This window comes from Calliphora vicina, chromosome 1, assembly GCF_958450345.1.
Source record: "Calliphora vicina chromosome 1, idCalVici1.1, whole genome shotgun sequence".
NCBI lineage: Eukaryota > Metazoa > Arthropoda > Insecta > Diptera > Calliphoridae > Calliphora > Calliphora vicina.
The window spans coordinates 30,216,059-30,240,273 of record NC_088780.1 but is presented as its reverse complement, the minus strand read 5'-3'; the positions used below and the strand labels follow the sequence as shown (position 1 = coordinate 30,240,273).

Here is a 24,215-nt window from a genome sequence, read left to right as displayed (position 1 = left end):
GGCTTTTTGCAGTGCCCGACGAGGAACAGACGAAGAAATAGGATTGGTGTCCTACTTTGGTGCTCCCAAATTGATAACTTAAACTCGATAAAAATTCGACATTTTTGAAACAAAAAAAAACTTTGTTGTTTACACTATAATGTTCAATAACTCCTTAAAAAGTAGATATAAGTTATTAAAAACAAAAACCGCGTTCAAATGATACGCTATCTATTGTAAAATTGAGACCTCAAAATATCCATACGGTTCTATATTACTTGTTTGTGAACTGTCATTTGTTTCATATCTGTAATGATCGGTGGTGGGAAGCTTCATCTATGTTTCATATTCAACTGGAAAACTGTTATGGATACTTGAATGCATTAAATCGTATCCAATTTAGAGTTTTAAAAAGCACTACATTAACATTACTGCCCCAAAAATCTTCTCTCCAATATTTACACTTGTGTGTGACATAAACGACTCTCTAGAGATCCAAAATAAACGATAAATGTGTGTGAAAAGTTGTTTTGTATCTCAAAGTTTAACAAAATTTTACAGACAGCTGTACTACTAATATTCAAAACAACAACATTATGAATGAGCACACACATTTGGAGTTTTATTCAAATGAACAAGCAAAACAATACCAACAACAAGGCAACGCAATGAAATAATATAATGATCTCAAATCAAAACACGGAATGTTTAAAACAATAAACTAAAATATTAAAACAAATTGTCGAATATACCTACAAAAACAGTTGAAAGAGTGAAATCAAAAGAGACGGCGGACAAAATAAAAAATTCAAAAGATAAAAATAAAAATAAACATACCTACTAGTGGTTGAAGTAAAATAATAATTAAAAAGAAACAGACTTATTAATATACAAAATCTCTGATAAATGGAAAAATTGTAATTATAAGTAATTAACAACAGTACCAAAAAAAATCGAAAAATGTCGATACCTATGCAACAAACCAATATAACCAGCACCCCCGCCACCACAACGACAACTACAACATCTGTGGAAGATGAAAAGTGTGCCAAAATCAAACGTTTTGTATTATTTGGAGTTTTGGCTGCCTTGGCCATCATAGGCTGGCATTTATATGGTACTGTACAAATCTTTTAAACCAACAAATTTCTTAAAAATACTCTTCTTTATATTTACAGAGCATTTCATGTATGATCCCTCCTCGCAAGATCATGCCACACCAACCGAACATGAAATTCATGAATTTACCCAAAATCTCTATGAACTCGAATTGAAACACAATCCGTATTTGGCGAAAGTAAATTTTCAGGGTAAAACCAAGGCCTCCTATCGTGATGATAGAGCACCACAACCGTAAGTTTTGTTCACAAGTTTGTAACAGAATTTCATTGGAAATGTGTGAATATTTTGATTTTGTTTATTAGCTGTTTTGTTGTAAACGTGTGCTAATGTATAGACATATGTATATTATTAAGAGTAACAATAACAATCTGTTTTACTTCTGGTTCAAAGTAGGGTGTCCGGTAGAAAGCGGTATTATAACTACCAAAAAAAATATGTGGGTTAATTTTCTTTCCGTTTGTAACACATCAAAATATTTGTCGCAGACCCAAATTAGTATATATGTTCTGGGTTCTCATAAGATTCTAAGATTAACTAGCTATGCCCGTCCGTTTGTACGCCTATCTGTCTGTTAAAAACAGGGTAGCTAGCTGAAATTTTCCACAAATACTCTCTGTTTATAAGGCTTTTTTGGTATTGAAAATGGATAATATCGTTCCCATAAAAATGCCCCCCCGGAATACTGTTTGAGCAGTCATTAATATGTTCATTATGCGGCAATCCTGATAAAATGTTGCACAAGTTACTTCGAAGTACTCTGATATTATCAGCAAAAAAAGGCTTCACTAACAACTATATACACTGAATCAATTAAGTCTCCGTACAGACATACTCATAATATAAACTAGATATTTATGGTCACTTTTCAATACATATTTAAACCTTTTTTTAATTCATTTTATAAAAAATCTTATAAACTAGAAATCAACATAAAAAAACTACAAACATTTTCATTAAAAACATAAAAATTTACATAAATTCAATAATTGTACGAAAAGTATCACCAAAAAAGTCTCCGTACAGTTAACCGTTTTAAGGCAAGGAATCCCAATATTAATTTTAATTGAATTTAATATGTGGTAGGTCCTCCTTTCTGAGCAATTGCAGCATTTTAATGGCTGTGCATGGAATGGACCAGCTTTGTTGTTGTCAGGGAATCTATTTTATACCACTCTTCCATTATAACTGCTTTTAGCTGATCTTTTCTTGTTATATTATGCTGCCGAACCTTTCTTTCCAAGTGATCCCATATATGCTCAATCGGGTTGAGATCAGGTGACTGAGCTGTGCGATTTAAGTGCTTAAGAACATTATAAATAAGACATTCCTTTACTAATCTAGAGGTGTGATTAGGATCGTTGTCTTGTTGGAAGCAATACAAACGTCCCAAGCCTAATTTTCCAGAACTTTGTTTTAAGTTTTCTTTTAATATATTAAGGTATGCATATTATACCATAGTGTTTTCAACAAAAATAAGTTATCCCACCCCAGATGAAGCCATGTAACCCCAAACAATAACGTTACCTCCTCCATGCTTTACGGTTAGCGTCAAATGCTTCGGATTCATTTCAGTATTTGGCTTTCTCCATAACATTTCTCTTCCATCAGAACCAAAAACATTAAATTTACTTTCATCGCTAAAAATAACTCGATCCCAAAATAAAAAAATCTTTATCAATATGCTCGATAGCGTAATCCAATCTCTTTTTCATGTTCACTTTTCGAACAAGGGGCTTCTTACGGCTTACTCGACCATTGTATCCATTTAGTTTAAGAGCGTTTCTTACAGTTTGGGGGTTTACCGTTAATTCATCACTAGTTTTCAAGTTTCCCGCAATTAAACATGCGTTAATTTTTGGATTACCTTCTACAAATCGTACAATTCTTCTCTCTAAGTGGTGGTCTATTTTTCTTGGATGGTCAGTTCTTTGTTTATTTGCCATTGTTCCGGTTTTTTTGAACTGTTGAATAACGTACTGAATGGAAGAGCGTGGTCTTTTTACAATATCCTTGATTTCGGTTAGATTTTTTCCTTCATTTTGCAAGTTAATAATAATTTTCTTTCTATCCATTAAAATTTGCTTATTTTTGGATTCCCTGACAACAACAAAGCTGGTCCATTCCATGCACAGCCATTAAAATTAAGCAATTGCTTAGAAAGGAGGACCTACCACATATTAAATGCAATTAAGTTTAATATTGGGATTCCTAGCCTTAAAACGGTTAACTGTACGGAGACTTTTTTGGTGATACTTTTCGTACAATTATTGAATTTATGTAAATTTTTATGTTTTTAAGGAAAACGTTTGTATTTTTTTTATGTTGATTTCTAGTTTATAAGATTTTTTATAAAATTAATTAAAAAAAGTTTTAAATATGTATTGAAAAGTGACCATAAATTGCTAGTTTATATTATGAGTATGTCTGTACGGAGACTTAATTGATTCAGTGTAGATTTGATGCATCATGTACCAAAATGGTAAAATTTTTTAATTCTATGGATAGATTTTTTTAAAATTTTTTTTCAAAAATTATGATTTTTTTTAGATGTTTCTCCACATAATTTATGATAACTCAAAAAGGGTTAGTCCGATATTATTGACTTAGGAAAGTTCAAATTTATATAACCTTTAATCTGTTTATATATTGCGTTTTAATCGGCTCAGTAGTTTCGGAGTTATAATAACAAATTGAAGCAAAAACTATTTTTATACCCTACACCACCATAGTGGGGAGGGTATTATGCGTTTGTGCAGATGTTTGTAACGCCCAAAAATATTAGTCTAACACCCACCTTAAAGTATACCGATCGACTTAGAATCACTTTCTGAGTCGATTAAGCGATGTCCGTCCGTCCGTCCGTCTGGTTGGCTGGCTGGCTGGCTGGCTGGCTGGCTGGCTGGCTGGCTGGCTGGCTGGCTGGCTGGCTGGCTGGCTGGCTGGCTGGCTGGCTGGCTGGCTGTCCATGTAAACCTTGTGCGCAGAGTACAGGTCGCAATTTTGAAGATATTTCGATAAAATTTGGTACATATTATTTTTTCGGCTCAAGGACCAAGCCTATTGAAACTGGCTGAAATCGGTCCACTATTTCACCTAGCCCCCATACGAATGTCCTCCCGAAATTGGACTTTATCGGTCATAAATGTTTAATTTATATATGTATCTACACAAATTTCGCTCAAAATAAGTTTTATGTACACAAAATTCATGTCACCAAATTTTGTTACGATCGGTCCATAATTAGTCATAGCTCCCATATAGACCCGCTTCCGAAAATCACTTTAACGTGCTTAAAAATGTTGGTAAACACACAAAATTCAACATAGTTAACTTTAATATAGACATAAATCACATGACCTAATTTTATGGTGATCGGTCCATAATTGGTCATAGCTCCCATATAACCCCACTTCCGAAAATCACTCAAAAATATAAATTATTGAAATTTTAAAAGAAATTTTTTTTTGCTCTTTTACTTAGTGTAGGGTATTATATGGTCGGGCTTGACCGACCATACTTTCTTACTTGTTTTTACATGAAAATAGCAAATTTTTTGGTTTTAAAAAATCCATGAAAAATCGAAAACGGTAGAAATTGTTTAGATTTATTACTTTATCCAAAGTCACATGTAATAGGAACAAAATGAGATATCGGCCTTAAAAATCTATGGATTATTTTCGAATTTATTCACAATTAAGTGAATTTGCTCATTTTCACAAAATTTAACTTTTTTGTTTGATATACATAAAATTGAGTAGTTAATAATCTTTTTTTGATTGATTGAATTTTGAAAATATTTTGCCCATGGTATGTAAACATTTTCACATATATGTTGTGTTTTAATCGGTTCCGTAGTTTCGGAGTTATAATAACAAATTGAAGTAAAAAAATTAATTTTTATGTAAAAATATCCAATTTTTTTGTTTTAAAAAAATTATGAAAAATCGAAAACTTCAGAAATTGTTTAGATTTATTACTTTATCGCAAAGCCACATGTAATAGGAACAAAATGAGATACAGATCATAAAAGTCGATGGATTATTTTCTAACTTATTTACAATTAAGTGAATTTGCATATTTTCAGAAAATTTTATTTGCGAACAAGCGTGTACTTTGAGTGTAAATTTTACATGTGTTTTGTTACTGTAACAAAAAATTTAACAAAAAGTATTTGTCCCTAAATAGCTGGCCGCCACAGTATATGGGGAATTTCATGTCAAGTGAACCAACTTTTGAAACCGATGTCTTCCGATCGGAAAGAAATTTGCACCAAGGTAAGTCCTATTGGATAGTAATTCAAACACAATTTTTTAACATGATCGCTCAAGAACTCTCTGTGTTGTAGGGGGTCGAAATTAGAAAAAACACCTGTTTGGCCAAAATGTAAAATTATTACCCCATCTACTTCAGAGAGTTCTTGACCGATTTAATTGAAAAATTGTGTCTGAATTACTAAGACTCCTTTTCAAAAGTTGGTTTATTGACATGAAAATTGTCATTGGAAAGTACCTTAGTAAAAAAGAAAGTAAGCTGTTCACTAATTGAAAATCATTTCTAAGTTTTTACTACAACAATTCGATTTTTTATAATTTTTTAAAACAATTACTTTTTGCAACTCGTTCAAAATTTTGTAGTATTTTTAAACAATTACATTCTTGTTTAGGAAATGAACGTGATTATTAAGTTGTGAGCCTCCAAATAACTCACATACATAATTGATACATCAATATATTCCCTTTAATTTCGTTTAGATTGTTATTCAAATTAGGGTAAATCGGCCCCAAATGACTGATATATAAGCAAATAAAGTATCAACTCACAAGGCGATAAATAATGATATAATTCCTTATTAATCACAATCCAATTATTTAAATTATTATTTTAAACCAAACCAAGTAAGAGCTATATTCGGCTGTGCCTTCACCAAATTATACTTTAAAATAATTTTTTTTAATATTTTTAAATAAACAAAAATAATTCTTTTTTTTGAAATTGTTTTTTAATTTAAAAATTTTGTAAATTTTTTACAATTTTAAAAAAAAAAATTTTTGGAAAATAATTTATGACAAAAAAAATTTTTTGATGAAAAAGAAAATTCCTGTTAAAAAATTAAAATAATTTTTTATATATTTTTAAGCAACGAAATTAATTCTTTTTTTTTTAAATTGCTTTTTAATTTAAAAAAAAATTTTTTAAATTTTTTTCCAATTTTTTAAAATGAATTTAGGACAACAAATTTTTTTTTTATGATAAAGAAAATTCGGGTTAAAAAATATTAAATTAAACTTTAAAATAATTTTTTTTAAATATTTTTAAGTAAACAAAATTAAATTAATTCGGGTTAAAAAATATTTTTGTCGATTTTGACCCTTTGTAGGTCCATCTTACTATATATAGATCGTTGCAATGGATTTTTAAATATCTATCATTACATATCCATATTGTTTATATTAATGACTTAGTAATCCAGATATATGTAGATCAAAAATCGAGGTTGTCCCGGTTTTTTCCCTTATATCTCTGCCATTTGTATTCCCATTTTGTCGATTTTAAATAGCAATCGAGTCGGAAGAGCTGATTTCAACATACAGACGGACATGGCTTTATCGACTTCGCTATCTATCACGATCCAGAATATACTTTGTGGGGTCGCAAATTAAAAATGTAGAAAATACAAACGGAATGACAAATTTATATTTACACTCATGCTGAAGGGTATAAAAAAAACCTTATATCATGTTTATTTCTCTTAGTCTTTTACAGGTCCATGATGATCTGCTGGCCCTGGAAGATGTGAAAACAATAGCTTTAATGCGTCGTCTATTCGATAACTATGAATTGGATACGCATGCCATTGAGCAGGTAACACCAGAGGAGGAACAGGAAGAGTTGGATTTTCTTAAAGCTGTTCTCGACACACCCATTATGAAGAAGACAATGAAATTTTTGGAATTTAAAGGTTAGATTACTAATAAATTCGTATTAATAAGTTAGAAAGTATGGTCAGCCAAGACCGATCATATAATACCTTACACTGAGTAAAGTGTAGGGTATTTTACAAATATTAACAAAAATATTTTTCTGTTAAAATTTCAATAATTTATGGTTTACTTGGACACCCAGCCAAACGGACAGACGGACATAGTTTAATGGAGTCAGAAAGTGATTATGGGTCGATCGGCATAGTTTAAGGTGGCTGTTAAGGCCCAACTATAATATGCATACACTAGCTTAAGTCAGCTTAAGCAAATGTGCGAATACATATAAAACGTATGTGACAAACTATAATGTACTTAAGAGAGTTTCGTCAAGTTTCGTCGAATTTTATTTGCTTAAGCAAAGTGCGAAGCTGGTCGCACATTCCGTACGGAATCAGCTGTTTATTTATTTTATACAAAGAAAATAAAGAAATAAATGAAAAGGATGAAGAAAATTTATATATTTTGATAAAATAATAAGAAATACGTATTTTTTTAATTGCAAGTTGCACATAAATGTTCAAATGGGGCTAAATAGTTTTGAATGCACGTAAATACATTATAGCCACCTAAAAGTTTCTTTGAATTTCCTTAAGCATTTAACAGACTTTTCGTTCGGTTTTGACATTACCTTAAGCTAGCTTATGCATATTATAGTTGGGCCTTTAGACTACAACATTTTCCATTGAAATTGAGAAAATTCCAAATTAAATTGAGAATTTCGATTTCAAATTGAGAAAATTCCAAATTAAATTAATAAATTCCATTTCAAATTGAGAAAATTCGAATTGAAATTGAGAAAATTCGAATTGAAATTGAGAATTTCCATTTGAAATTGAGAAAATTCCAAATGAAATTGAGAAATTCAATTAGAAAATTCCAAATGAAATTGGGAAAATTCTAAATAAAATTGAGAAACATTATAGAAATTATTTTAAATTAAAAACAAAAACAAAATTAACGATTATATCAGATGTGGAAAGATGTGGTGGTCTGGATAGAAAGACCAATTTAAATTTATTTTTTCGTCGAAAACATGGTTGGTCTCGTGTTGGATACCGAACAGTTCTTTCGATACCTACTTCCCGTTGCCACGACATCTACCTGATAGGTGCAATTGGTACCGCAGGTATTATTCAAATGGATAGTCGGAGAGGTTTGTTCACTGCCGAAAGCGCAAACGAATGGGTTAAAAGTGATTGCAAGAGTTGGGTAATCAGTTATCTGAACTTATTCTGGTATGTGACAATGTCACTTGCCACAGTCGTTTATGTGAAATTGTCGACAATTCTTGAGCAATACTTTTACCATTGAGTCCCTATTCACCAATGCTTAACCCTATTGAAATAATTTGTCCAAAATCAAAAGTATTGTGAAGACAAAGATGAATATACTAAACGTAAATCCTCCTAATGTAGGAGAGCAGAGCATACAGCATCATTCCACCAATGTGATTTGAAATTGCAAGATATGCCTGTTGGTCAATAAGACTGTGTATACAGGTAAGCCTCCATTTACGCTGTACTTTATTTACGCGAACTCAAATTAGCAACCATTTTTTGAAATACGCGACTTTTATACACGATTTTTATATAACGCGGCAACAAACAACAATAAACGAAAAACAAGTAAGAGAGCTATATTCGGCTGTGCCGAATCTTATATACCCTTCACCAAATTATACTTTGAAATAAAAATTTTAAATATTTTTAGTTAAACAAAATTTAAATTTTTTTCCAGTTGTTTTTTAAAATTTTATAATTTTTTTTTAGTTTTTAGTCCGATTTTGACCCATTGTAGGTCCAACTGACCCATACTATGGTCTTATATACGTCGTTGCACAGGTCTTTGAAATATCTATCATTAGATATCCATATTGTCTATATTAATGATTTAGTAATCCAGATATGGGTCAAAAATAGTTCAAAAATCGAGGTTGTCCTGGTTTTTTCCTTATATCTCAGCCATTTGTGGACCGATTTTCCCGAGCCGGAAGAATTTCGGAGATATTGATGTATCATTCGTGTATGTAAGTTATTTGGGGGCTTCAGAAAGTTGATTCAACACACATGGACATGGCTATATCGACTCCGCTATCTATAACGATTCAGAATATATATACTTTGTGGGGTCGCAAATGAAAAATGTAGAAATTACAAACGGAATGACAAACTTATATATACCCTTGCCAGTCATGGTGAAGATTATAAAAAACAAGCGAATAACACATTTCTTTTTTTAAAACTCCGTTAATTTTTATGAATTTTTGTTATGTTTTGATACATAAAATAGTATTAGAATATTTTGTTTATTTAATTGACATTTTTCCTTAATTTTCGATAAGAATTATTTATTTATTTATTATTTTTTTCAACAACCTAGCTTATTGGCCATAATCGGTTATAAATTTCTTATCGAAAATTTTAAAAAATGGAAATTCTCAATTTCAATTGGAATTTTCTCAATTTAAAATGGAAATTCTCAATTTCATTTGTAATTTTCTCAATTTCATATTGAAATTCTCAATTTCATTTGGAATTTTCTCAATATCATGTACAATGTTATCAATTTCAATGAAAAATGGTGTAGTATTTTTGGAGTTACAAACATCAGCACAAACTCATACTACCCTCCCCACAATGGTGGTGTAGGGTATAAATATTCCTAACTATTTGGTTTAGTTTGTTCGGAACACAACGGTTCACGAATTCTAAAAATTTGAACAATATGTAAAACAATTTAAGTTCCAAGATTAAGACTAAAGATCTCAAACTAATTTTAATATAACCCTCAGTTGATCGTTCTATGTTATAAGACTAAAGACGGTTTTGGGCAAGTCAAATAAGGATTTAATATCGGACAGAAATATAGAGAGAACATATTCTAAATAAGATTTTCGATATGACAAGTTTCAGTTTATATCTCGTTTAATATGCGAGAGAATACAAAAGTCGGTTCAATATATAATAAGTGTTCGCAGTATTTCGGACACTGGTGGTTGTGGCTTCATTCGAAGTAAAATATTTCTAGAGGTCGAACTTGTTGCTATTAATTCTTTACTCTATTTCACTGCACATCATACTTCCAATTACAGTTAAGTAAAAATAATACCAAACTTATTTCCTCATCTTAAAGGAGTTGTTACCAACAACTACGATACACAATTACAGCTGTTAAAAGATACCTGGTTTATACAATACTCTAGAGGACAAGGACGCATTGGTAGTTCCGGCTTTGAGCATGTATTTATGGCAGAGATACGCGATCACAATGTTCTAGGTCTACACAATTGGGTGTATTTCAATGAACAGGAGAAATTGGGTAATTTGGATTATAAAGGCTACATCAATAAAGTGGATTTGGAAAAGGTATAGTTTATTATATAATCTCTAGCAATGCTTTATAACAATTTCCTTAAAATATACTTCTAGGACTCTCATTATCTAACCGCCATACGTTTTCAATTTCATCATATAAACAAGCCCTATAATACATTATTTGTGGGCACTTCGCCGGAACTGGAACTGAGTTTATACACCACTTGTTTTCTGTTGAGTGTGGGTAAACCCTGCTCCGTGCAATTGGGTCATGTGCAATTTTCTATTATAACTCATGTCTGGGATTGGCATGGTAAGAAAACTATAGCCACTGCTTATCCCTCTATAGAAAAGTAATTTAGTTTTAGTGAAATTCCTAAGTCAATGTAAATGAAATTTTAGAAAATGAGGCTCTTCTTTTAAGTATATTGTAGTAGTATGTATTTTTTGTATTGTATATTTGATTAATTTATAGTTAATAAATTAAATTTATTTATGTTTGTTTTTTTATTTAAATTAAACTTATTACATAATGTACAGCAGAATTTTTGTAATTTAATTAAAATAATAATTTACGTTCTCGCACCAAAACCCTTTTCCGCTACTTCATTCAATACCTGTAGTTTCCGGTGACATTCTTCTGATGGCTGTTTGAGCCGGTGATAGAGTTTTGTCTGTCAACGAATCACTGCTGTGTTGATCATCGTCAAAAGCCTCATTATCCTCGAATTCTGTACAGGTATCGGAACCATAGGAACGCATTAAACTTGGACTACTTATGCTAAATTCCAAATCAAAAGGATCTATACAATAGTTACTTAGATTTGAAGTCAGATCCAGATCGGGATCACAACTACTTTTTGGTTGCTGACGTGGAAGACTGTTGTGGCAAAGTGGATTTTGCGCTGGAGACTCCTCCAGTTGTACTTGATGACCCCACAGGGCCACTGCCCGTTCTCGGTTGAGTTCGGCCTTCTGTTGGCCCACTTGTGCCAGTGCTTGGGGTTGCTGCTGGTGTTGGTAATGCAGCTGCTGTTGCAGGTGCAAGCGTTGCTGGTGCTTGTGTCGTTGTTGGGCCTGAGGATGCAGGGATGTCCGCTGGCTGTTGTCCTCCACTGTTGTCGTATTGATATGCAGAGGCATCATAATCTGTGGCATTGTAGTCATAGGCTGTGGTGTCATAGCCCTGTCCAGTGCCATCATATTGGGCTGACTCTTCTCCGTATTGTGTCTGATCATAGGTCGAGGGATCATAGGCTGTGGCATCATATTGCTGCTGATCGTATCCCTCATAGCCACTGTAATCGGCTGCTGCATAATCTGTGGCATCTGGTAATTCTCCCGTGGCCGTGTAGTCTCCTGCTGGGTCATTTGCGTTTGTATTGCTATCTCCAACATTTGGGTCTCTCTGCTGCTGTTGTTGCTTCTTCTCTCCTTCGCCAATGTTGTCTTTGAGATTTTCGTCATCGTTGTCATTGATTGCTGATTTGTAGTCGTATGCGCCAGTGGGTGATTCGTATTTAGACTTGTAGTCTGCATCATAGGATGCTGTTGTTGAGGTGGGTAGAGCTGTTGTGGTGTTTGTATCGCCGGCTGTTGTCTTTCCCAGTACGGAATCGTAGCTGTAGGGATTGGTCTTGCTGTTGCTACTGTAGTCATTTGTAATGGATCGTGGAGTGTCGTTGTTGGTTGTGCCAAATGTGGTCGGCTTGTAGTCGAGAGAGGCTGGGTTGGAGACGGTAAGAATGTGTATAAAATTAGGAAGTGATAGTGACTTATGTATAGAGTGATAGTGTTTGGTGATCAATTTAACTTAGAATCAAACTACATTCTAAGATGAAGGAAGGAAAGGGGATCAAAGACCATTATGGGAACATTATTAAGCATTCCACAAACTTGAAAATAATGAAGGATTTTAATATTGAACATTGGAGATGAAAATATCTAGAAATTTAAAACTGAAATTGATGTGACCTGGTGGTTTAAAGTGAAACACTTTGATGGAAGTTTCTTGGATATTAAGCTGTTTATTAAACAAAGATCATAGTGTAAAGATGTAAGTGATATATATGTGTATTTTGAAAATATATCCAAACCCATAAATTCATAATCTTTACCTTTGCCTGTTGTTGATGGTAAACTATTGTAAGATGTTGGCGTATTATCTAATTTACCAAGACGATCGCTGTTCAACATGCGATTTGTTAAATATTCAACATTGGATTGTAATGAAGATATTTCCGTTCTTCATAAACAACACAATTTAAAGACATTATGAAAGGTTAACAGATAGAAAGAAATAGAGAAAGACAAAGAAAGAGAGAGGGAGAGAAAAATAGTTTTATTATTATTTTGTTCTTAAATACAAACCTTTTGTTGTTGCTGTTGTCTAAGTGTTAAATTTTGTGTAGAATTATGCTCTTCCCGACCCACCGTTTCATGATCACTTTGTTCAGGTGATCCATGAAAAATCTCAAAACCATTGATCTTTTGCAGTTTAATATTTAGTTCTTTATAACTGGACCAAATGTGTTTTAAACGATCCATTAGTTTTGAGTTCATATCACGTAAATTTTGTTTTTCAGCACTAAATGAAAATAAATTAAAAGATAATAAAAAAAAAAGTTGAACGAAAATGGAAATTATATTAAAAAAAAATATATAATAAAGGTTAAATAAATTGTAAAATGTAATTGTAAAAGAGTTTAAAGGCATGTTCTCATTTTGTCACATTTTGTGACTGTAATCAAGGACAATAGTAAAAGAATTGAGTTTATACTATTTCGCTAATAGCCTGTTAACATCCCTTTAATTACTCATATATTTGTCAGCAGCACAAAATCATCATGTTGTCAATACAACTAAATTATTGTAGCACAGAAATGATGTAGATTTTCCAGTACAATTAAAATTTCACATTTTTTCCGGCTACGAGTATGATAATAAATCATGGGAAGAAAACATCAGGTTTTTTCTCAAGTGAAATCTAGTCAAACAGAACTTGTAATAGAGTATGATTGCGACATTTTCAGAATCATGTTAAGGTCAGAAACTGGATTATCAACATTCTGGAAAGATTCTTAAATTATTCTTGATATATTTTGAATGAAAGATTGACAATCTGTCCTCATTTCCGTAACTTGTGGGAAGTTTCCTTAAGGATTCATTAGAGGATCAAATATATCTGTTATGGTCGTACAAACATAAAATCAAAATATGGTAAAAATAAATGATCATCAAGCATATCATCGGATATTTTTATTACTTTTTTGACTCCATCCTTCAGTAATTACACGATCATATCCCAGATCTGAAAAATGCTAATGGATTTAACATGAATGAAAAGTCTTATGAACAATTAAGGCCATTTTGAAGAATTTAAAAAATTGTACTTTTTGTATGTTGGAAAAAGTACATTACTGTACTGGGATATTGTGTTGAATAATGATTGCCAATTCAAGTTATATCTATAAAGAGAGTGCCTTATAATAGTCGGCCAGAAATATGTCACCCTATCGGAAGATGCTATAACTAATGCAAATGTAGGTAACCGTCAGTTTTGTTTCGATATTTGTAAAGTAAATAGACATGTTTTGGTGCAGTTTATTATAACGAGTTCCATTTTAATCTGAATGAATACGTAAACAAACAAAGTTGGATCTTCTCTGGCACTGAGAACTTCACCATAAGTCATTATATCCACACAAAGTCTCTGCAAGATGCTCCATTTACTTCAAGGGTATCTTAGCGCCTTCGTTTTTCCGAGAGCTCCGTGAGTAATTACTGTGGCTTTAATTTTGCTCTGAGAACCTACGCATTCACGATGAGTCATTACACCCACTCAAAGTCTATGCGTAAAGCCGATTAACGAGGGAACTTTATTTTTTCGAGCACAATTAGACACTTTTAAAGATGCCTGTCTCGTCTGGATTTAAAGTAGACGGCATTATAAAATTTGTTAACTTCTGCAGACATTTTTATTAGGATTGTGGTCTATGGGAACAATACACAAACTCGGTAGCTCTGGATGAATTTTTTCGACAAGAGCGCGATCACTTATCAAACAAAGAGAGTCCAAACTTTTATCAATACTGCGGAACTAAATACATAGAAGACTAAGGAAGATACCTTCTTTATAATAAACATATATTTCAATGTCATAAACAGTAAAAATACAACTGAAGTATAAGTTGAAAAAAAGATTTAAACTTTAAAAACATCTGGGAAATGATTTTAACTTATGTTGCTTAAAGAAGGATCGTTTAAATAGTAATTTAAAGATATGAGTTCTAAACTAAAACTTTAATCGGCTTAAACAACTACATTTCTGTTAATGGGTTTCATGCAGCAATTCCTATTCGGCAACTCAATATACATATGTACATAGAAAGATAGAGAATCAAAAATAATACTTGCTGGAATAATCAGTATTGAAGAAGCAGTCTGGAATGTAGGACCTCCAGAGCCACGTGGACCAAATTGAATATGACTTATGCCAGACTACTACTAAATCTGGACACAAACAGTGTTAGGATGATCCCAGTTAGGGCATGGAGAAGTAGATGGAACAACTGTACTGGCCTATTGTCCGAAGGGATGAAGAAGAGGAGCTATTGAAGGGTAGTTCGTTTGACTATTATTCTGTGTTTTGTTCTTTGTGACTTAGTTCCTGAGAATTTTGAAATCTATTATATTATGTATCATTCTTTAAATCTTCTTGAACGGATACACAATTTACTTTCACCAAAACGGAGAATGGAGCTCTTCTATCATTCCAACAGGAAGGCTAGTTATTTTTAAATATTGAGCGATGTTATAATTCTTTGCCATACTTTCTGAACTTTAGAAAACACAGAACAAATTGCTAACAAAATGACTCAATTTGACATAAATGCGATATAGTTGTTAAAAGATTCACATTATGATCTTGTAAAGGGTTTTTCAATAGGGACTTTCGAAATTTGTTAGTTGATAGCGGCCATATTGCTGAAGCTATATATGTCGAAATGGCTGTCATTTATTCAAATTGTATGATAATTTTGTTTTATCAAAATGGGTGTACTGCTTCTCCCATTTAAAGGTGAAACTCATTTTTAGATGAATGGGTACGTCAACAAACAATAATTTAGGACAATAGCAATCCACATGAGATATAAGAGCGTCATCGGTTCATATTTCTTTGGGATCGACGTTGCCCAGTCCATCACCGTTAACGGCGATTGCTATAGGTCGACTATTATCAATTTGTTTTGGTCTGAATTGGTTGACTTGGATACCAACGACATGTGGTTTCAACAAGACAGCTCTACCACGCAGCTCATGCTACATTAATATTGTGCATGAGCGATTTGAGGGCATGGTTATCTCATGTGGAAATTATGTGAACTTTCCTCTGACAGTATGCAATTTGACCCCGTGAGACTTTTTCTTGTGAAGTTTTCGTAGGTCCCAGGTCTATGCGAATAAGCTACATACCACAGCGGCCCTCAAAACCATCACAACCCATGCAAACGAACCAATTCAGCCTGATTTTTGAGCCAGAGTCATGGAAAATGGGACATTTGCAAGATGTTATATTTCACACGTAGTGACATGGTTAGGCATACAAATTTTCGATGATATCTCACACACAATTTGTTTTATTTAAATTTAAAGATACGAAGTTCTTAATGAAAGACCCTTTTAAAGTTTAAAGTTAAAAATAATTCATTCCTCTTCAATAGTACGTTAAAAATAAAATAAATTGTTTGGTAATTCTTTGAAATTCCTTAAACAAAAACAAAACAAAAAATATAAGAAAAAAAATAACAACTTAAATCCCATCTGGTTCAAGAGCATAATTTTTGGAATAACGAGTGCTTGACTTTTGGTATTGTATTAAATATGTTAAAAATTAAAATTCAATATTAACCCCTGGATATTTTAAAATTCTGTTCTAATTTCTTGATTGTCAAGTTGAAGAATATCCACACGAGGACTTTCATCAGCCGTTGTGGTTCGTCTCTCCACCAGCTCTCCACTTTCTCTTACAGATTCATGGCTTTTAGCATCAGTTTTTACTAAAGCTTTCTCTCTTTTTGTAGATTTTGGCACTAATCTGACATTTATGTCAACCTTTACAGGTTTTTTGGTTTTGCTAACTTTTTCCTCTTTGATAACTTCGGTATTGGTGCTTTTGTCTTGCTCTGGTTTTGCTGCGGATGGTGCTGCTTTTGTCTCCCCCTTTAGACACTCTTTGTTATTACAACAGGCTCGTAGGACTTGTTGGTTCGGGCAACAGGTCGTGGAGGGCGTGTCAAGTCTATGGCAGGCATGGTTTAGCTCATCATAGTTGATTGCGGTTGTGGGGCAGTTGTGGCAAGTTTTAATGGTTTGTTTTAAAACAAGATGCTGTTGCAACCAAGTCAACGGCTCTGTTCTGGTATGACCCATTAAACGATCATGTGAATAGCACCTGGTACGCGAGTGACATTCCAAACGAGGAGATTTTCTATATTTCGATCTACTATTACTGCGTTCATTGCAAGTGCTGGTGGGAGTGGCAGTAATATGTTTACTGTTGCAAGTGTCGTTGTTGGTTGTGGTCTCTATATTAATTGTGTTATCTAGTTGCAGATCTTTACTAAACCTTTTCGTACAGGGGTGCTTTAAGTCTAGAGTGAGATTATGTTTATGTTCATGATGAAACAGATGACAATCTGTTGACGTGGTGGGTTTTAAAGGTTGTGGTATGGTTGTTTTGTTATTATTAGTGTTTTTGTTATTGATTGCTAAATTTTTTGTTAATGTGTTGCCATATTTTGTTAAATCCGAGTAACTGTAGGGTGTGCTCAGAGAACCTTTACATTTACACAAGTCTGAGGTCAAAGATTCCTTTGAACTGTACTTTGTATAGAGTTGACAGTGACATTTTGTTTTGCTACGTGTGCTGGCTGTGAGTTTGGGTAATGGCGGCATTTTAGCCCATTCCAAATCCAAACGTTCTGTGCTACGTGAGATATTGGCCCAGATATGTTCATCATCAAAGCGAGAAGTGTACACGTTTGCGTTTTCTCTCCAGTCCTGCTGAACTTTCACCAATTCCTTTGATGTCTCTTCTATTGGCAGAGTTGCTAGTGCAGCAGGGGTTTGTGACTCCGCTAAAGGTGTCTTTACTACATCCATTACACCACCGCTGTCTTTTGAGGTTTCTGGGGATTTTGTTTGTGGCGAATTTGGAGTTGGCGATTGTTGGGGTTGTGGTTGCATGTGTAACGTTGTGGTTTCTTTAAGTTTCGCAAGACAAAATGGCAGCACAAAAAATTTACAATGACAGCATGTTAAACCAAAAATGGAGTTTTGTTTTTTTTTGTATTTGAAAGTGTATTTACATATATGGTTTTCTTTTCTCTTGGAAGAAAGGGGTGATGTGTTACAACATAATAATAATAATGACACAAACAAATAAAATGAGCTCAAAATCATAAAAACATAAATGAAATATAAAATACATGAAAGTGTTAGGGGAGAGCAAGTATATATGTTTAACTGACTGTTTGTAATTTGTGTTCCTATAAAGTTTGATTTTTATTTGATTTATTTATAAAAAAAATCAAAAGTTATTTTGCCAAATAACTTTTTCCTTTTTTTAAAAAATAAATTTAATTGAAATTTAAAAATTCTTTATATTTACTTGTGTTTTATGGTTGTATCTTCTAATTTATTTGTTAATGTTTTACATTCATTGGTTAATTTATCCATGAGTTGCTTTTGACTTTGTATCATTTCTTCTAGTTCATTTACAGTCTCAGCTAGAATTATATAATACACAAAATATTTACAGTTTAACACAAACCTTAAGACATGAAATAATTTCTGTTTAGTTTTGAAAAAAAAACATACTAAATCTATTGCACCTCATGGATAAACTATTGATTTTCTATATTTTATTTGAAGATGTTACTTTTTCAAACCAATTGTTTCTCTATATTTTTATACACATTTTGGGTTTAAAATTTAATATTTTTTTTTTTTTGGATTATTAAGAACACAGGAACACAAATCAATAGCTTACCCAGAGTCTGTCTGAGATTAGTTGAAAGCTGTGCAAAAATTGTAGTGCAATAGTAGTAAGACAATGAAATGTGTTAGGAGTGCAAAAATATATCTAAAATGTTTTTTAATTACTATTAAATAAAAAGGATAATGTATTGTTTTGTGCACGGTATTATCCGCTCCTGTTAACAAATGAACTACTTAATTTTGAAATAATTTATGAACAAAATTTTAAATCCAGTTTTAGATGATCTGGCTGGCAAATCATTTAAATGGAATATAATTTTGAAAAAAATATAATTTTGTTTAGGTTGTATGGAGCGCTCGTAGAGGGCGAGTACACTCGGAGGCATTTAAGGTTCATTGTAATACCCTTAGAAATATTCTCGTATTACATGAATTATACCTAAATATTAATAATCACTCTTCCTAATCCATACGACTTTGAACCCTAAGGGTCCCCTTGAGAATCATGAAAGGAGCCTGTATCAAAATATCATAATCTAAGTTCCTATAGAGCGGGGCATTCAGTCACATAAGATAATGCTGTACCGATTTCACTTCTTATTCATCGAGACATCATCTGCAATAGTCCAATCAATAAATTTTTTTGGAAATAAATCTTACATTTCTATATATTTTATTTAACACGTCAATGGTTCTGTCAAAACTTGTCAAAAGATCAAAGGAAATTCCGCAATTTTTATAATTTTATCCATAGGATCCTCATTTCCTTCGAGGTTGGAATAACACTTTGGCGATATATCAAGTTTTTTGAGGCTGATTTCCGTTTTCTGCTCTCAGCTTTAGGATTTTAAAAATTCCGAAGGTCGTAGGTGCGAACTTTTCGAAAAATAGCAATTTTTTTATACCAAAATATTTTCCGTAAAGATACCTTACATTGTTATATATTCTTAAAGAAAGTTTTTTATTAAGAAAAAAGAGTTAAGTCAACTTTTCACCCAAAAATCATCAAAAATCTAATATTTTTTGAATTTTTAAATTGAAAATCGTTTATTTTAGGATCCATAATTGATATTTCTTTGAAATCATTTGTATGTATGTTATTCGTAATTTATTTGCCTAACTAACAAAAAAAAATTCGAGTCAATTCGGTCCAAGCGTACGACCTATATTTTTAAAAATCCGACACAGGTATGGCAAAATTTTAAAATTTCAATTTTGAAATGCATATAACTCGGAAATTATAAGAGATAAATATAATAATCTTTGAAATCGGATAGGAAACAAACAAATTGCACATTACATGTCGAAGGTACCCTACTTTGAAACACCATAGCGCTGTTCGTGGATCAGCTGTAGGGCTCATTTTAATTACTTAAACTCGAATACTCCTTGGCTACGCCCACGTCTTATTTTATCCCGATCCCGTTTAGAAATGCCAGATTTATTTCCAAAAAATTTTGATTCTGCCCCACTGTGCTACCTTAATTGGCCGCCATGATCATGTGATTTAACACAATAAGCCAAGAACAATTCAAGAACTAAAATAGGAGATATTAACGACATTGAACCTCAATTATATCCCAGAATCATTGAAAATATGGACCATTGGATAGAGGTATGACACTGTAGCAGTGGGCAGCATTTGGTGTCAAATGATCAAAAAGAGTTGTAAAATATTTCGTATTATTTTTATTTTATCCTGTAAGGATCAAAAGATGCCAAAAATGTCCTTTCAAATCTCTATCCTTGAATATCCTTTTAGATTTCCAATAATTTTTTTTTAAAAAAAAGGTGAGTTAAAGATCTAAATATTGAATACTACATGCCAAAATTTCATCCTTTTGTCTTAACTACTTAAGTGTTAAAAAATATTTTAAATTTTAATTATTTGATTTTTTATATTTTATTTTAATATTTCATTCGAAAAAAATATAACAAAATCCGTTGTGAAAAGCAACGAAAAAGACTTCTTAATAAACAAGTAAAATGGTATAGTCGAGCTCAACTATTTTCAAATAGGTCAATTGTATGGGGGCTAGGAAAAATAATGGGCTGATTGTAACCAAATTCAATAGCCTTTGTCCTTGGAGCAATATAAAGGTTTGTGCCAAATTTTGTCGAATTATCTTTAAACCTGCGACCTGTAGTTTGATTACAAGGTTTACATGGATGGACGGACAGGCGGACGGACATCTCTTAGTCGACTCAGAAAGTGATCCTGAGCAGATTGGTATACCTTAAGGTGGGTGTTGGGACAATATTTTTGTATGTTGCAAACAATAGCCCTAACCCATTATACCTCCCCCACTATGGTGGTGTAGTTTATAAACATGCACTTTTCTTAATAAAACTCTTTTGTATACTAATAAATTTTTTTTTATATTTTAATTTGACCCTTATATATACAAAGGATGAAATTTTGAAATTCTTTAACGCACTATTTTTTTAAAAAGAATTTATTGGCAATCTTAAAGGATATTAAAGGATAAACATTTTAAAGGACATTTTTGACATCTTCTGATCCTTATAAGATAAAATAAAGATAATACAAAATATTCTACTACTCTTCTTGTTCTTTTGACATACAATTTGTCATTGTTGGAATAGCAGGAGTATTATTAAATATTTTTTGAAAAATTTACTTCTTTGAAAATTGTAAGTCCTTAAAAAAGGACACAGGATCACCATTAAATTTATAGTTTCAGACGTATATCATCCTGTTCGTGTCTAACGAATTTTTTCTCTATTTGTCGGACGGTGTTATCAGTACTACATTTTATAGAAAACCAAAATAAAAAAATTACAAAAATGGAAATTTTAAAACGTTTGCCCATTGGCATCACATTTAGACCGAGGCTGATAAAAGCCTTATTTGGCATATTGTCCTTTATATTTGTTACTTGCGACTTGGATGAAATCCATTGACTTTCTCATACGTTTTGTAATAAAACCTCACTTTGTCAATTTAGTGCTAAAACCACTTACTTTTTGGACAAAAATTAAGGGATTGTTTTTATTTATTTTCCAAATGAAAGTAAATATAAATGTCAGCCGGGAGCTACCGTTTTTATTTAGGTCAGAATATGTTTTCTGTCCCTTTTTTTAGTTAACAATTCAACTTGAGCTTAATTCAATTCTAAACTATGATACATTGATGTGATCCTAATATATCATGAATTTATGTAGACGAAAATTTCAAAAAATTAAGATTTTTTTTATAAAACAAACTAAATACAAGTGTAATAAAAAAAGTGCTCAGAAGAAACTAGTGTCATTTATGAAAGAAGTGCAAATATAGCATACATATAAAACAACTAAACGAACGAATCAAGAAACTTACCATGCTTTTCTTGCATTTCCGAAATACGTTTATCCAAATCCTTTTTAGTGGGACGTATTTCATTTTTCATTTCACCATAGGCCAGCTGAAATATATACAAACAGTTATGTCCTACCATAAAAGCATAAAAGAAAACATTTCCGCACTTACCTCCTTTTCCAGATTGGCTATTTCATCATTCAAGCGCAACACCTCCCTCTTCGAATGCAACAAATCCGCATCGGCCCGATCCAAACGTTGTCGCACCGAATTGATTTCAGCATTTAAGCGAGCCGCCTCGGTTTTATTCTCACGCGAAGCACGATCGAGTTGCAAACGTAAAGCGGTGATTTCTTGTTCCAGTGATTGTTTCTCGGCATTAGCTTGAGCCATGTCGGCCAAGAAGGTGGTGCGATTTGCTCTCAACTCCATTTTAAGCTCTTCTATTTGGGAATTACGATTGGCCAAGTCACGTTTCAAATCACTTTCATAGCGTTTTTGTCTCTCCAAATCCAATTGTAGTTTAGCCACTTGTTCCCACTGAGAACTGAGATCACCACCCAATTGATCAACTTGATTGTTGTAACGTCTCTCAGCATTGGCACGCTCATCGGCCAAACGTCTACCCATTTCATGTTGTAGTTCCCTAACACGCTCATGTTGACGATCTAGCTCATCCCTTAGATGACGTACCTCCAACTCGGCTTGAGATCTTTCCATTTGCACTAGATCATTGACATAGCGTTTGGATGATTGGTTGTATTGTTGGGACTTGGCATCATCTAAGGATTTGTGCAACTGCCTAATGGTTTCTTCCAAAGCGTTTTTATCCTTTTGTAGCAAATCAATTTGCTTGCGATGGGCTTCACAATTTAAGGCGGAATTGGGTGTCGTTGAAGGATCCGATCGCGCCAGTTTCTTTTTAAGATCATCATTCTCGGTTTTAACGCGCTTTAGATCTATAGTAGCCTGCATTAATTCCGCTTCCAGTTCACTAATACGCGCCTCATACACTATATTAGGAGCAGAGGCGTAACGAGGACTTTTAACTTCCTTTTTGCGCGGAGTCGAAGGTTTCTTATTCGTATACAAAATATCATCACTGTCTGAAGAGGGACTGGTGGTTACTTTCTCACTCTTACCCATGTTATTTAATTCACTACGAGCATGTTCAGTTAATTGTTCATTTTCATTGATGACATCTTTAACTTTGCCCAGCAGATTGGACAACTCATTGCGACAATATTTCGATTCCTTTTCCAGTTGCTCAATGTAGTCTTCTTGCTTTTCAATGAAATTGAAAATCTCTACCGGAGCCTGGACACTGTCTGTGGGTGGTATGGTGATTTTGGGAGAGGAGGCATAATAATCCACAGCAGCTGTGCTACTGACGTTGGCAGTAGGTAGGGCTGTGCTCTGATATTGTCTAGCTGGTGAAGTTAAATTCTCTTTGGAAGCTGAGAAACCACTTAAGGTTTTCTTAGGACGATAACTGCCACCACCCAAACGAGTTTTTTGACTGGGTGATAAATACTTAGAAATATCCGCAAAAACTGGGCGGTCTATGACCTGTATTAAATAAAGAACAGAATTTAAAATTTTGTTACAGGATCCAGTTTTTACTCTCAACTTACCGACATATTGTCCGAATAATTGTCCGCTGAATCATCATTGAAACTTCTCAAATACGAAGTGGTGGTGGGTGCCTTGGGCGCTGTATATGAATCAGCCAACATAATTTTTAACCTGCCCACTGCCTCATTATAGGCATAATTTGTATAATCCATGGTTTTTGATTTCTTTTGAACACCTCCTCTACTGGGTCTCATAGAGATGTTTCTGTATGAAATTTGATTTAAGAAAAGTAAATTTTCTGTTATTTTCTAAATTTTTTAAACATTTTTCCTGTGTATCCTTTAGATCCGTTAATATCCATGCTCTGCTAAATTCTAACTGTTCGATTTTCCCTACATGACAAGTGTTAGCTAAGTGTTTTGGTGTAGTTGGTCAAGTTGTGTTGCCGTGGCAACCTGTAAATTGGTCACACAAAAACAAATACATTTTTTCTTATAAGCCACCACTTTTTGTGTGCAACACGAGCTGTATTTTTGGGGCAAGTGCTGTTGTGTTTATGAGGCCCGTTGTGGTTGATTGCACGGGGTGAAATTTGAAGAAAGCAATGCAGCAGAGAAAGGAGGGTGAGTTTATGAAAATCAGAGAATTACATTTAATTCTTTCTTAGCCTCTTTGTTACAGTAAAAACATAAATTTACGTAGCTTTAAATTTGTTTAGGTTTGTATTAAAAAGCATGTCTTGGTGAAAATGTTCCAAAAAAGGTAGTATTTTGTCATTCCGTTTGTAACACATCAAAATATTTGTCACAAACCCACATTAGTATATATATTCTGGATCCTCATTGGATTTAAAAACGGTCTGGCTATGTCCTTTCGTCTGTCTGTTGAAAATACGCGAAAGTTCATACGAAAGGAGCTAGCTGA

General features: G+C 33.0%; 2 protein-coding genes across 2 annotated transcripts; one reads left to right on the top strand and one right to left on the bottom strand.

Annotated features, from left to right (window-relative positions):
* The first annotated feature begins 586 nt into the window (after nt 1-586).
* Nucleotides 587-10,892, top strand: EndoU (Endoribonuclease U-specific). Its single transcript, XM_065498323.1, has 5 exons — nt 587-1,096; nt 1,158-1,332; nt 6,855-7,060; nt 10,215-10,447; nt 10,511-10,892. Exons 1-5 carry the CDS (start codon nt 940-942, stop codon nt 10,751-10,753), a joined length of 1,014 nt encoding a protein of 337 aa, XP_065354395.1. The 5' UTR covers nt 587-939; the 3' UTR covers nt 10,754-10,892.
* Nucleotides 10,893-11,002: 110 nt separating this feature from the next.
* LOC135963171 (kinesin-related protein 4) lies at nt 11,003-23,555 on the bottom strand. Its single transcript, XM_065514946.1, is given in 7 exon segments — nt 11,003-11,488; nt 11,490-12,121; nt 12,514-12,641; nt 18,069-18,186; nt 21,738-21,822; nt 21,888-23,285; nt 23,351-23,555. Coding segments are annotated over 7 exon segments (3,042 nt in total). The 5' UTR covers nt 23,546-23,555.
* Nucleotides 23,556-24,215: the final 660 nt, after the last annotated feature.

Bases quoted from the DNA above. Each gene is read 5' to 3' on its own strand.
- EndoU (XM_065498323.1), top strand. From the start codon at position 940: ATGTCGATACCTATGCAACAAACCAATATAACCAGCACCCCCGCCACC. The intron at 7,061-10,214 runs GTTAGATTACTA...CTCATCTTAAAG, and splicing joins GAAATTTTTGGAATTTAAAG to GAGTTGTTACCAACAACTAC. The intron at 10,448-10,510 runs GTATAGTTTATT...ATATACTTCTAG, and splicing joins ATAAAGTGGATTTGGAAAAG to GACTCTCATTATCTAACCGC.